The sequence below is a fragment of the Apaloderma vittatum genome, unplaced genomic scaffold (assembly GCF_000703405.1).
Source record: "Apaloderma vittatum isolate BGI_N311 unplaced genomic scaffold, ASM70340v1 scaffold35540, whole genome shotgun sequence".
Lineage (NCBI taxonomy): Eukaryota > Metazoa > Chordata > Aves > Trogoniformes > Trogonidae > Apaloderma > Apaloderma vittatum.
In genome coordinates, this window is record NW_009694607.1 from 69,476 (window position 1) to 83,621 (window position 14,146).

The following is a 14,146-nucleotide window of genomic DNA, read 5'->3' on the forward strand; positions in this document are numbered from 1 at the left end:
TAGACTGGTTGAGCCGAGGGAGTAGCGCTCGAACCACACTGCTCAACACTGCATCCTATTCGTGCCATCGTGCCTCAAGTGAATATAAAATTAAGTAAAATAAAATGCATCAAAAAAGATAAAATCAATAAACTGTAAACTCTTGGCAAGAATCATTCAGTTATGTATTTGTCCTTTATCTCAGGCATTTGTACAAGACACTGGAGCCTAGAAGCATTAGCTTTAAATTGTGCAACTTAATAATTTCCTTCAGGAAGAGTTTGGTCATCTGACCAGATGAAGAGATCTCCCAACCTTGCATGGCAACCATCAGTCATAGCTCACCTCACAATAAGGTTCTGAGCCAGAACATCATAAAAGCACAGTAGTGCCAATTCCGAGCAAAGTCAGGATTTACAGTTCAAGATTTCCCTGCTGTATTACTGTTTCCATTTGCAACACTATTTACTGAGGAAGCCTCACAGAGGCACCACTCCCAGCCGCAGTACATATAGTGGTGCCGATTCAAATATTTATTTTGATGTGAAGCAGTTGGATCTATTAGGGCTTCCACAGAGCCAAGCGTGCACAACATGAAAACATGTAAAACAGCAGGTTTAACCTCAGCAGCCTCTTTGAGTGATGTCTTGTCCTGAAGCTTTTGTAATATCCATCGTAGTGAACACCTGTAAGACAAAGGAACAGCTTGTTTACTGTTGCTCTGTATTACCATCCACACAGCTATTGGTCTCCTTTTGTAAAGTTAAAGCTGTTGAACTGTTACAAGTTGCAGTGCACAGTTAAGATATTTTTTCTATCACATGTCAATATCTTATGGTTAGAAGTTCAGTAAATACTAAATAAATATTGTAGAACAAGTTAATATTTTTTCTTGGATCTAGCTAACCATTTTAAAAGGTACGTTTTAATTAAGCTGTGCCCTCCTCCCCCTTACCTCTCCACAGGTTGGATGGATACCAATCGTTTCATCAAGTAATTCTTTGGTGAGACCACATTTTATTGCAGCAGCAAAACCTTGGGTAACTTCACCAGCATTAGGTCCAAGAACATGAAATCCTATCACACGATTCTTTAAGAGAGGTGAAAGCAAAACAGGAGTTAGTATTAAAGTTTAACAAGAGCTGTAGTATGTAACTCCCACTACACTAAAAATTTGTTATACAGGCAAAGTAGTAGTAGCAAAGTAGTTCTGTAGTTCTTTTCAGTCCATTATATCAGCATGAAACAAGTTTCAAAATAATTGCACAGCACTAATTCAATGATACTGCCTAAAACTACACAAGTTCTAGTTGTCAGCTATTTTTATTATTTTATAGATACACAGTATGTTTAGTACGTTCGGATTTAAAATTATTTTTCTACATTGAAATTAGGTCAGACAGAGAACCTGTTTACACTCTTTGTTAAAAATCCGGTTCTGAAGAGCTTCACTTGCCGTTCTCTTCCTCACTCAGTTAACAAGAAGGAAAATGAAAACATTATAAGCTTGAATTTTGAGCAAGCTGTCTCTGTAGCAAGGTCTAGAGTGATGGCAGTAGACTATAAAAACAAGTAAAATATCACTGTGCTTTGTTTAAATTTGTTTTGTTAATTGTTTTATCAAGAGGGAAACACAGTGTTTTAAAACATTTTCCCAGGATGTTTCCATACATTTGGAGATGTCTTAGCCCAGGTCTGGACAAGGTTTGCAAGACAGTGTAATTAAATCACTCCTATTATAAGGAATTAGTGTCCTATTTACGTTACAGTCTCCTCCAGCATCCTAGGAAAAAGAAAACTTTCACACAGAAATCTACATGAAATCCCTTCTTCCACTGTGTTCTTTTAATTTGGATTATTTCCAATGAGGGTCCAATAAAAGCAGAACTTTGAGCCTTTCTTTAGTCTTTGAGAAAGGGTTTGGTAGGCTAATAAGGAAAAGAGTAAGCTTATTTCCTCTTCGCTTATAAGCCATGCTATTTCATCAATTCATCAAAAGTAATTTTAAATACACACATGCAAAAAATATCTTCCTTTGTCTGTTCTCCCAAATCGTTTTTGGAAAAAATACTGGGCAGCCTTTGCACTTTGCTTTTTGCAACAAGCAATAGCTAGAAATTCCCATCTCTCACCAGTTTTTTAGAACCAACCACGTTTTCAAGTTTTCACTAAAAACATACAGAACTCTGCACTCTGCAAAGGGTTAAAAACAAAAGGTCCAGAAACCTAAAGCAAGATACCACGTAGTACAGTTACTCAAAATCCACTTGGAAGAAAAGCTCTAGCAATTTTCTTCACAAATCTACATTAAATGTGAACTCAGGATGAAGTATCATATTTATAAAACTACCATTTGCTCAAACAGCTGTTACACACAAGAAAAACAACTAAAGAAGTTTCAAGAAAATACTCAGCATATCCATTCCAGCTTGCTACTTACATTGTCATGCTTGTTGCAGATAATCTTTGCATAACAGGTATTGTTATCTCTACCTGGTACTGTCCATTCAAGTGGCCAGAACAAACTGTGATAAACCTGGGAGGATGACAACAGCATTAGAATTTGATGAATTCATTGTCAGACATAATTCTGATTTTTGTAACACATACTAGACAAGACAGTAATTTCTGTTTCCCCCAGCCCAAGCAGTCTCAGAGCAGTTCTCAGAGGAAGACTTGATTCAAGCCACGCACCTCTGACTTAAATACTCATTAAAACAGCAACAGCTGTAAGACACAAGATTTTAAGATCATACTTTCAAGACGATAAGTACTTTAGTAGTACAAAGTTAATTACTGTAAGTTTAAACCTAGTCTGCAAAACTGTTAACAGCAGAAGCTAAACAGAATCATAGAATACTGCCAAGTGTATTTGAAAGATGTAAGGAGTTAAAAGGCATGCAAACAGCTTTGAAGAACCTCTTCAGAGAAGGACAGAAGCCAGAAATTGCCATAAACCAGCAAAGTTGTGCCTGATACTACTATAGTTGTATGAAAAAGGTCAGAAAGAAATTAATTCCCAATTCAAGGACACTGAACAAGCAGCAAGCAGTTCATCCCAGGAATTTGGTATACTTTAGCAAGACAATGACAAAAAAAGTCCAACCAACAACCAACCACACCTACAGTTTTGCAATCTGAGTTCGGCCTCTTGAAGTCAAATGTTTCTCGGCAGCGTGCAAATCGCTGCACGCAATTTTAATGGTATCAAGTCCAGCCCTGGAATTCTGGGAGTCCAATACCTCGTCAGCCAGCTAATGTTTGACGACAAAACACCTGCCCATCTAACCTTTAAATATTGTTTTAACACTATGTCTTTACTGTAAAGCAGCAAGAATCAAGAAAAACATTCTCAAGCTGCAAGTTAAAGAAGTCTTGAGTGCTCTCACCTCCAAGTTTTGCTTTCCGTATTCTTCTATGGCTCTTTCTTCAGCTAACCCACAGCTGCCATACTCTAAAGGAGTAAACACTGTCGTTGGTACATTGATATAGTCACACTAAAAATAAAAAACAAGATTTATATTTAGACTATGCAAGTTCTATGCAGTACATAACAGGAAGAGTTGTATTAACACTTTTTTTTGGTGTTGTTCAAAACACTTGCAGTGTCCACAGTTAAGTGGACAAATCAACTCACGTTATTACAATTTTGAGGCAAGAAGTTTTACCTTTGTGGAACTACCACCATAAAGCCTGCGGGCTAGTAGTTTCCCTGCTTGAATGGCAACTGGAGTAAGTTCAAGCTTCCCATCCAATATATCTCCAATTGCATAAACATAAGGCACGTTGGTTTGCTCTTCATCATTTACAGGTACTTTTCCATTCCTTTAAAACAAACAGAAAGTAGAGTTCAGTATCATAACCCTACTCAGAGCTCAGCAAAAAAAAAACCAAGAGGAAAGAAGTTCAGCTATAAAGATATTATTCCAACTACTGAGCATATTTTATTAAATACACTTATACCTTTGGGTTTTTCTGCCTCAACTACAAGCACTTCAGAGCATCAATTACCTCCCACCGACACGTGGCTGAAGTCAGTATTCAGCAGGACAGTTTTGACCTAAGCAACAGTGTGTGTCTGATAACAATGAAGTTACTCAAGCATCTTTGGACTTGCGGTCTTTTACTTGATTATTATACATCTTGCAACATACATTTTCACCTATGCGGAAAAAGAGCTGCAACACCACTCAAACGTTTAAGTAAGTTAGCTTAGAAAGTGGTTAGTTGCAGCAACCTGATCTCAACTGGTCCTTCTCCTGAACACAACCTTGCCTTCTCCTGTGCACTAGTTTTGCACTGACACCAGGGAGAAGTAAGAAAAAAGTTAAATCTGTGCGTAGTTTGCTGGCTCTTAAATCCCTAGATTAAATTTGCCACATGAGCTAAATAACAAGTTAAATTTAATAGAATGTTGAACTCTAGTTCCTAAGTAAATTAAGCCCAAGTATTAAATTTATTTCTAAGCACAGTGGCCAACAAGTAGGTGTTAAGTCAGAATAGTTCATTTACAAAATACATATTAAAGAAATGGAGTTAATGTACAACTGTAGCCAAACCCAGGAAACAAAAGTTTCTAAAGGTTCGTATTGCTGTCAGGTGTAAGAATGAGGATTTTTCAAAAAAAGAAAAAAGCATCACTATCATCAGATATTGTTAAAGAGGCTAAAACAAAAAAAAAATCATTGCATTCAGTGGCCGAAAGGAGTGGAATAATACTCACTTCTCATTGATTTTGACACCAATTGTCTCTAAACCAATGTTCCTGGTACATGCATCACGCCCAACGGCTATCAACACCTAAAATCACAAAATTAAATGCAATAACTTTATAACAGAAAAGCATAATCAGCATAACACTTCCTTTGGTCTTTTCTGAAAAAACTGTGAACCATGTGATTGAAGCAAGTTTTCTAAAGTTTTTTTTGGAAGGCCCATCAACAGTTCAGGCTCTTTTACTTGCAACTTGTTTGAGATGGCGACATACAGCAAAACATTAATATTGGAATAAAAAAAATAAAATGAAGCAACAATACAGTTCATATGAACTAAATATTTTTTGGGGGGCAGAAAGTTTTACCCATTCTGCTGACAGGGCTCAACTGAAGATGAATATTGAATTTTCATCTATTTTTCCTACTAGGAATTTATGTGAACAATTATTCAAGCATATTTCCCTCTCCTTTTTTCCTGAACAAATTTTCAAGTACTTCAACACATTTTCACATGCTGCTATATTTCGTTATTTCAAATCCAGAAAAGCTTACGGTGTTATATTCTTCTTCAAAGATTTCTGGTCCTTCAGTAGACTTTGCTGTCACTTTCAGTCTTCCAGGCATGCCTTCCTCCAGCTGCTCAACCTGCAGAAACACTTATAAGCTTAGAATGACATTAAGCAGCAGATCTCACTTGCACTATCACTTCAAACCTTGACCTATTAATCTGTCATTCAGCAGTAAAAAAAGTTTAATCTCATAAAACATTTATTCCTGTACAGAGCCAAAGCCTTCTCAAGCAGCACATGCATTCTCCATGTGCTGTTTAAAGTAATTCTGCATGGAGAGAAGAAATGTAAAGAAAGCACTTGCCTGAACTGGTACAAATTTCCTGACGAACTTCACGCCGTGTGTTTCCATGTGAGCACCTACTTTTTCTGCCATTTCTTGGTCAAAGCCACGAAGGAGTATGGAACGCACCATCACTGTGACATCTAGACCTAGACCAGCAAGAAATCCCGCACACTCCAGAGCCACGTAGGAAGCACCCACAACTAGAGTTTTGCCAGGGCAGTAAGGCAGGGAGAAGAGGTCATCGCTAAAAAGAAAAGAAGTGTAAGTTACAAGGGTCTTACAACACAAGCTTGTTTGTCTTTGCAAACACTAGAGCAGACAAAGTGCAGCCTGTTACACCTTGTCATCTCACCTTGTAATGCAGTACTCTTTATCTCCAGGTATACCCAGATATCTAGGCCTTTCTCCTGTTGCCAGGACAAAAGTCTCTGCTGTGTGATAGGTTACTTGTCCTTTTCTATTAGTTGCCTGTTTATGCAGACAGAGTTAAGAAAGTCTTTAATATACAAATACATTTTTAACATAAAAATTAAAAAAAAAGAAATCATGTAATTCTCCCCTTAAATATTATGAATACATTTGAGAATCAAGACAAAGCAGTTTCCAACAAGAACTTATGCATTTACAGCAGCCATGCAGGTCACTGAAGAACAATGGATTTACATCAACTACCAGGCTTTTCTCACATTACTTAGAACACTTAAAATAACTTACTTCCTGCATCTTGCCCTTTTCAACTACTCATTTAAATTGAATTGCTTGTAAAAACTTTACTTCCAAGTTATGAAGAACCACAACAAATTAGGCACCCCTGCTCCCCAATTCCAATAAAAGGTCAACAATGTTAGTGACAGAATAACATGAATTCTTTTTCAGGCTAATGTAGAAATTAAACAAACAAAAGGCATCTAGTTTCATTATTTCAGAGGGCCTAAGACATGAACTTAGATGAATTCAAGCTAATTTGACTTCTAAGAGGCCCTTGGTCTTGGCAAATTTCATCTTGCCAAAGCATCTCAGGAAATCTGACCTTCCTTCTTGCTCTTTATTTTCCAACACAGATGAAGGAAAACTTCCTTGCTATTGAGTAATCAGGTAATTCCGGCTGGAAGGGATCTCAGGAAGTCACCTGGTCCAACCTCCTGCTGAAAATCTTTCTGTTCTACTTCCTTTATAGACTAAGGACACTTAAGTAGATGACCTGCATATATGGACACTACAACAGTTGGTAGATGAGGTAAGCTGAGCATACTACTATCTTTTCAGTGCTGGTCTCTGTCTGAAACACATGTAGTTCAGACTTCATAAACTTATATTGAAAACAATGACATCCTCTGAACCAATCGTCTTCAATATGCACTTCTAAGTTAACATTCCTACACTAAGATCACTTACAGCACGATTGCCAGCACATGTTTTGTCTTGCAAAACTGACAGTTTAATTCTTATGCTGTATCAGCATTAGGTTTTAGGCAGCACTGTTATGCAAGTGCTTAATCTGAATTTAATTTAAACAGTTTGCATGCTTTAGTACGAAGATTTTCCCTGTGGCGAAACAGTGCAGCTAAAACTTCTCTTCCACCAGCCCCCTACTCTGTCATGAAGTCATTAGCAACTGAGATGACCTTAACCTATGCGCGCAAGACTTAAGTTTACAGATACCTGCATTACTCTTACATAACAGTTACCAGGTTTGCAAACTCTGTGGCATCCACAGAACCACAATAACAATTTGAATCAAACTTATTTCACAAACAAATTCTAACTTCAGTTAACTTAAACTAGCAACATCAAGATGAAGACCTTTCCTTGTGGATTTTAAAAGGCAGTTTTAGAAGACAAGTTTTCCCTCACAACTTAATGCTCTAAACACAGCACATACCTTAATTTTGTGTGGCTCAATGAATTCTCCATAAGAATTGAGGTATGTCACAGACTTCTCTCTTAAGGACACTCGATAGCCCCAGTTTAAAGAACCAATGTAGTTTTGAATTGCTTCTACCATTATCTCCCAGTTGTGTTTAACTGAAATGAGACATGAATGACATTTAAAGAAACTGAAGTGCAAGGAACCCATAAAGTAAAACTCAAGTCTTAGTCACTGTATATCATGCTAAGAGAGCAAGATCATCATCAGTAATGAGGATATATATTAAAGTCTTGTGCTAATATTTACCTGACTTGTTACTATCCGAAATAAGCCTGTTCTACAAGCTCTTTCATTTAATTCAGGTAACATGGGGAACAAAACACAATTAGCTTTCAATCCTAAAGGTTTCATTGAGTCAATAAGTAGGATGCCTTCTGATGCACCTAAGAAAACTACTGAATTCTGCCTTTAGTTTATCCAAAGTACAAGAACATTCTGAAGCCCAGTCTCATCTGTACATTGTCTTGGTCTGTCCTCCGGGTTCTTACTGACCTTGTTCTTCATACTGCCACCCATATTTCCTTGAATCTTGGAGCGCCTGTCCCAGAAGTGCTGCTTGATGCATTAGCTTCTTAGGAATGCAACCTACATTTACACATGTGCCACCAAGTCCTGAGATGGAAAGAACCACGTTATTATCTGTGTAAACATGTTATTTATGCTTCTCTTATTATGCACTTTGTATAATCACCCATATATCAGTTGATTTTTGCTACAGCCACAAAAGCAACATTAAGTATCTGTTCCAAGAGACATTTTAAAATACAACACACCAAGCTTACAAGTTTGCGTTCAGTTTAAGAGGTTACTTGGTTCACTGAACCAAGGTCAGCATGTTGTCGTAAACGCAGACCCAGGATACTTACTCCAGAGCACTTCAGATTTTAGTCAGACTGGCAAGTAAGCAAGGCAAAAAGCCCAGAGTTCCTTGAGTTTAATATCATCTATCAAGTGGAATTTGAACTATGTATTTGACATCTTACCTATGAAAGCACATTCAGACCTTGACTGAATAAAATTTGATCAAAGAAGTTCCTTACTCACTCTCAACTGCTAGTAGCATTAATAAGGTCAGACAGCAATTGCCTTTAATTGTGGAAAGGAGAGGCATGCACAGCCATATAGTCATACTGTTCTAGAGGTAGTTTAGATCAGTCGTTTTAATCAGATGAACTAAGAGGCAAAAATCTCCACAAACATGAATGTACATGCACACACACACAATAAGGACATGACCTGAAAGCGAACAGAACTAGAACAAGAACAGAGGTAGTAATGCACAGAAAATAACTGTTGAGAAAATCAAGCATGCCAGGAAAACAACTCTGTTTTTATCCATGTTCCACAAGTACAGGATTCAACCACAATTTCGAGGAAAACAAATCCATAATGTTTAACAACTCAGTATGTATCACTGTCACTCAAACATCATAAAATATAAGTTAACAAAAGCTTACCCCACGAGGTTCCGAGAGGTGTTGGAACAACATAATCTAATACCATTACTTTCTTTCCCAAGGCAGCAGCTTCCTATAAAATGGAGAGACGAGTCAACATTATTGAACTTTTGCCTGACCAAGAAAGCCTGTATGTCCATTTACGGTCACTTAGCACTAACAGAAGGCTCTTTTACTAGTTAATCTCATTATCCTATATGGCTCTTCTACCTCCTCCACTAGATAAGAATTAAAATGCCTCAAAAACTATTGCATTTTTCCAAACTTTTGAATGGCTACTTATGTTCAATGCTGCATCCTTATTCTTCACTGTCAAAAATCATAATCTCAAGAAACGACAAGACGAGCTTTATCAGTCTAGGATCCTCTTCTATCTCATCCAAAGAAATTTATGCTGTTCGCTGTCCTTTCTCTCAGGAGAGCATGCTCATGGATGTAAAAAAAGAAAAATATCTTTATTAAGTGGAGATTGTTCAGAGGAGGACCACCAAGATATTCTGGGGGGTGGTGCACACACTGTGAGAAAAGGTGAGGGAATTTGACACATTCAGCCTGAAGAAAAGGTGGATTTGGAGGGCACCCAACAGCAACTTGCCAACACTTGTGAGGAGTTCATTAAGATGACTATGTCAGGCTTTTCATGCTGCTGAGTAGCAGAGGGACAAGAGACAACAGTCCCAAGTTGAAACAAGAGAGTTTCAGGATATAAGGAACTTTCACACCATGGGAACACTCAAGAAATGAAAGGTTTCCCAGAAAGATTGTGCCATCTCCAGCCCTAGCTATTTGTAAGACCCAAATGGATGAGTTCCTGCATAATCTTGTTTGACCTCAGAGGCTACTTGAAGCAGGAGCTAAGGCTAGACATCCTCCCACAGTCCACTCCCACCTGAATAATGCTATGATACTCTATCCAAGGCATTGCCAGGCACTTGATTCAAGGGCTTTGATCCAAGCCCTAGTGCCTCAAATCTGTTTAAGAACTCCTGCACAGGTACTGCAATTCTGACGTTAATAATCTTTAGACAGCTATCTTGTATTCTGTGAATACCCGACTTCTCCCATTCTGAGAAGTCTGGCAACTATCACCAAGTTTATAACTGACATCCCAGAAGGCACTTTGAGAAAACCTGGAACATTCTGAAAATGCCCAATTGGCTAACCAAAGAATTCAATTATGACCTCCTCCTGCCTTCCTTAGATATATCTACTGAAAGTTGCACAGTTAACTGTATCGTTGCACAGCAATCACTCAGGCTATCAAGAACAACATCACCATGTCCAAACCATAAATTATTGGTTAAGAGACCTGGCTGAGAGGTAGGAAGTGTATGTTCAAATCCCTCAGGTAGAAAACTGAATCCACACCTTGATCCTCAGGCACCCTGACCAACTGCTAATTGGGCAAGAGGTAAACAATCCCTACTGAAAAACCAGCTAGAAAGAGAATTGAAGAATAAACCAGTTCCTTGAGAGAACAGCCTAAAGCACTTCATTTTAGATGACTAGTGATCCTGAATTCTAAACAGTCAGAAGTACTTCAAGAGTAGCCTTCAAGTTTTCCATATCACTGTTTGCAAGTGCTGAAGTGCCTGTGTACTACACATGAAGGAAAGGAGATGCTTAAACATCCGGTTCCACCTTTAGCCAGGAACCTAAAACCTATTATTAGGATCAAGACCTGAAGAGACATTGGTTAGAAACTGGTCCACACAGAGCGACCATGGTCTCCTGACTGAGCACGTTACTAGACCAGTACTGATTCATTAATTAGCAAGTTGGACAGTAATAATAATCAAAATATAGACTGTTTTATACTACTGTGATTATTAGAGAGACTAACTTTTGAAGCAGTTTCATACATAACCTGCTCTTTAATGCAATTTTCACATCATACCTTGGAACATGCAAGTCCACCTGAGCCACCACCAATAATAATGAGGTCATAATCATAGTGTTCTGCATATTTGGTATCCCCAAGAAGTTTCTGAAGTGATCCATCATTATAAGCCTCGGAGGAAAAAAAAAATGTTAAAAAAGGTATCACATTACCTCACACTTTTTTGACCAAACAAGAACTGAGTAACACTGCCCTTTCTGACCTAGATCACTTAGTCTAACAGGTTGCACAAAATATAATTGTGATCTAATAGCAAATTCCCTCAGCAGTCTTGTCTACTTTCAGCTCATTTTTAAAGAAAAGTTACCTGGTAAGTTGAATCACAGCCACCTACGTGAGTTCCATTCACAAATACATTAGGTACTGTCCTCTGATTAGTTAGCTCTGCTAACACTTGCTGAATACTGGGTCCATCATCTAAGAATAAAAGAAACAGGTGCATTACAGAACAATTTGCAACTAGAGAGCTTTTAAAACAACCTGAAGTATTAAAGGTTTGGACTGCAATATACTGTAGGCTAAGGAAACAACTGTATTATGAGCACATTTGTAGACTTCCATAAACGAGCCTTCAGAAACTACTTCTCAAAAAGAAGATGCTTAAATCGAGGATAAATTGGTACTTCAAGATATAATTCTACAGAATAGAATAAAGTTGAAGTAACAGTTTAGTCCCTGTACTGCCTGGATTCTTATCAGTCTCTTCCCAACAGTGTCACACTTGGTACTACACAAAAATACTTTTCCAGATATGACAGAATATCACAGAGACAGCTTTTCTTCCATGAGAATTGTCTGGTTTTGGAGTATGTTCTGGGTAAGTGCACACTGTTTTGCCCAGCAGCTCTGTATTATGAGAATAATGGGATGGGAAGAATGAAAATACTCTTCTACTTACCCTAAAGTTACCTTTGGACTTTCTTCTACCCACCATATTGTCTCAAACCTTCCAGGTTTATTATCACTGCCTCACCTGACCCATCATCTGAACCATCAGCAGCTATGTACAGGCTCAGTTGGTATCTCTCAGTCTTGGTCCAGCAGCAAATGTGGGAAGGAGAATTTATAGTCATCACTGACCACTATCTTTTTACTCCAAGACCATTTCTACTCAGTATCAGTAATCAGAGCAATTGTAAGGGAAATACATTATTAATTAGCAGTAATTAAAAGTAAAAAGAACCCTGTGCATTGTACTTTGCACGTCTTGGGGTATAATTAGTTCACAGTACCACAACTTTGAGAAGTAAAAGTAAGTAAGAGAAGATGCTATGGATCAACAAATAAGTACATTTTTCCCAAACACGGCTTAGGCACAAACACTTCAATTGCATCAGTACTTTAAAAAGAAAAAAAAAAAAAAGGCATTGGAAACTAGGCTTAGTGCAGAAAAAAACCCACAAACAAAACCACATTCAACAGCTTAACAACAGTACAATTAAGAGTTTATCAAGAATAATGTTAGAAGCTACTTGTTGTTAAAACTACATGTAAAGCTGCATGTTTTATGTAGATATATGCATAAGGCACTACATGTGTACTAAAACTAAAGCAGCTTGGGCTTTAAAAAAAACAAACACAAAAACCCCCACAACCTCAAACAAGCAACAGTCAAAATAGTGGAATTTACCCTTCATTCCAATGATTCAGCAACTTTCCCTATGAAGGTCACCCGTATACCAAGTCAAACATTAACAACTCACCTAAAGCCACAGAACAATCTGAGATAAGAGAAAAACACCACAGGCATTTTCCCAAAAGACACAACTCCTCAGAGAAATCAGACCTCATATCCTCTATCAGTTGAGAATTTGTACAAAAAGAATCAAAACCTTCAGTAATATTAAAAACATATCCTGTTTTAAAATTCACATTGAAGTCTTAATTGCTTTTAGCTCCACATATATTAAAGCTGATTTTAATTGTTCTATACATCCTCCAATTAGTGCAAGACAGCTTAAGGAGTCATGCAGAGTCACCCATTTTTAGCTACATTCAGCAGCACATGACACCTTTTCTTTTTTTTTTTTTTTTCCTTACCAGTAATATCAAGTTCCAAAGCGTAGTACTCCACACCCATGGAGCGGAAGAGTTCTTTCACCTACAACAGAAAGGGACACAATGCCAGCGCGAAGGTTTCACAAGATCTGATACGCAGCTCGGGGCCAGACTCGGTTGCTGGACATACACAGGTAACCTGAAAGTCTCAGTTACTATACTTCAAGGGCCCAGCTCTACACGGCTTTGAAGTTTGGAGCTACTCTTATGTTCTGCATACTCCTTACCTAAAGCCAGGCTTACAAGCCCCTGTAAAGTAAATGCAAAAAAGCACATTATAAAAAGCTGCAGAAAAGTAATACTCTCTACGCATACACAGTAGTAGGACAGCTCAGGCCTACCAGCCTTGCCACATGATCACTCTGAATAGCAGTACTTCAGAAAAGTTTTACACCAAGCAGAGTCAATAAGTTGAGTTTGACATAGAAGAGATGGGGAAAGAAATAGCTGTGTTTAAATAAACACTCAACTACCTCAAAGATGACAAGAAGCAGTGGTAGATGGAATAAAAACTAATGGTATTGAACTACATCCAGAGACTGAAATTAGACTTTAGGAAAAGATTTTCCTAATAGGAAAATGCTGGAATGTATTGCCTAGGTAGATGACAACCTTCATCAATGAGTGGCTTCAAAGTGCGTGTCAAAATCATTTGAGCTACAGCTTCTCTGACCCTGCAGCAGGTGACAAGACTCAATGACCTCTTGAATTTTTTCCCAGCTCTGATTTTTGGTTTGATGCTTAACAACGTCTGCCTCAGCCTCCAGGATCAGGCAGGAGTGGTTCTAACTTGTTTGGCACTGTTCTACTAAATCAGTCAATGTTTTGCTTGTGAAATATTGAGGGAGTCAATATCAGAATGTTACAGTTACATTTTTTTAACTTTTCAAATTGTTATTCTCCTCCATTAAGCAGGGGAAGCATTCTGAAAACGCTTAGTCCTTAAAAGGCTGCTTTTCTCCTGCATTGCTATGAATATACTCGGCTACAGTATCACCAGAACACATCCTAGAAACATGTTTCATGCGTCCAGAAGTCAGCAATAAATAGAAAAACTCTGGATACAAGCCTAGTCTTAAAATAGAAAACCAAACCAAAAAAACCCCAAACAAAACCCCACCACATCCTAAATGACCATTTAGTTCAGATTTACTGGTCTATCTGTCCAACAGAGTTCTGGGTGATTTTCTAACAGCAGTTCTAGATAGTGTACCATTAACAGATTTAAATCAGGTAGCCGTTTAGAACTTTG

At 37.9% G+C, this 14,146-nt stretch overlaps 1 protein-coding gene across 1 annotated transcript; it reads right to left on the minus strand.

Annotated features, from left to right (window-relative positions):
* Positions 1-263: 263 nt before the first annotated feature.
* Positions 264-12,931, minus strand: LOC104272963 (thioredoxin reductase 1, cytoplasmic-like). Its single transcript, XM_009868094.1, has 15 exons — positions 12,877-12,931; positions 11,144-11,253; positions 10,834-10,947; positions 8,937-9,009; positions 7,972-8,091; positions 7,432-7,574; positions 5,902-6,017; positions 5,568-5,793; positions 5,247-5,339; positions 4,703-4,779; positions 3,648-3,804; positions 3,369-3,476; positions 2,420-2,515; positions 935-1,069; positions 264-665 (listed from the first exon to the last, which is right to left on the minus strand). Exons 1-15 carry the CDS (start codon positions 12,914-12,916, stop codon positions 603-605), a joined length of 1,671 nt encoding a protein of 556 aa, XP_009866396.1. The 5' UTR covers positions 12,917-12,931; the 3' UTR covers positions 264-602.
* Between the last annotated feature and the right edge of the window lie 1,215 nt (positions 12,932-14,146).

Excerpts from the sequence above, each read along its gene's own strand:
- LOC104272963 (XM_009868094.1), bottom strand. The coding sequence starts at position 12,916 with ATGGGTGTGGAGTACTACGCTTTGGAACTTGATATTACTG. Across the intron at positions 11,254-12,876 it reads TTTGGAACTTGATATTACTG|ATGATGGACCCAGTATTCAG; the intron begins GTAAGGAAAAAA and ends TTTTATTCTTAG. Across the intron at positions 4,780-5,246 it reads TTGAAGAAGAATATAACACC|GTGTTGATAGCCGTTGGGCG; the intron begins GTAAGCTTTTCT and ends TTGTGATTTTAG.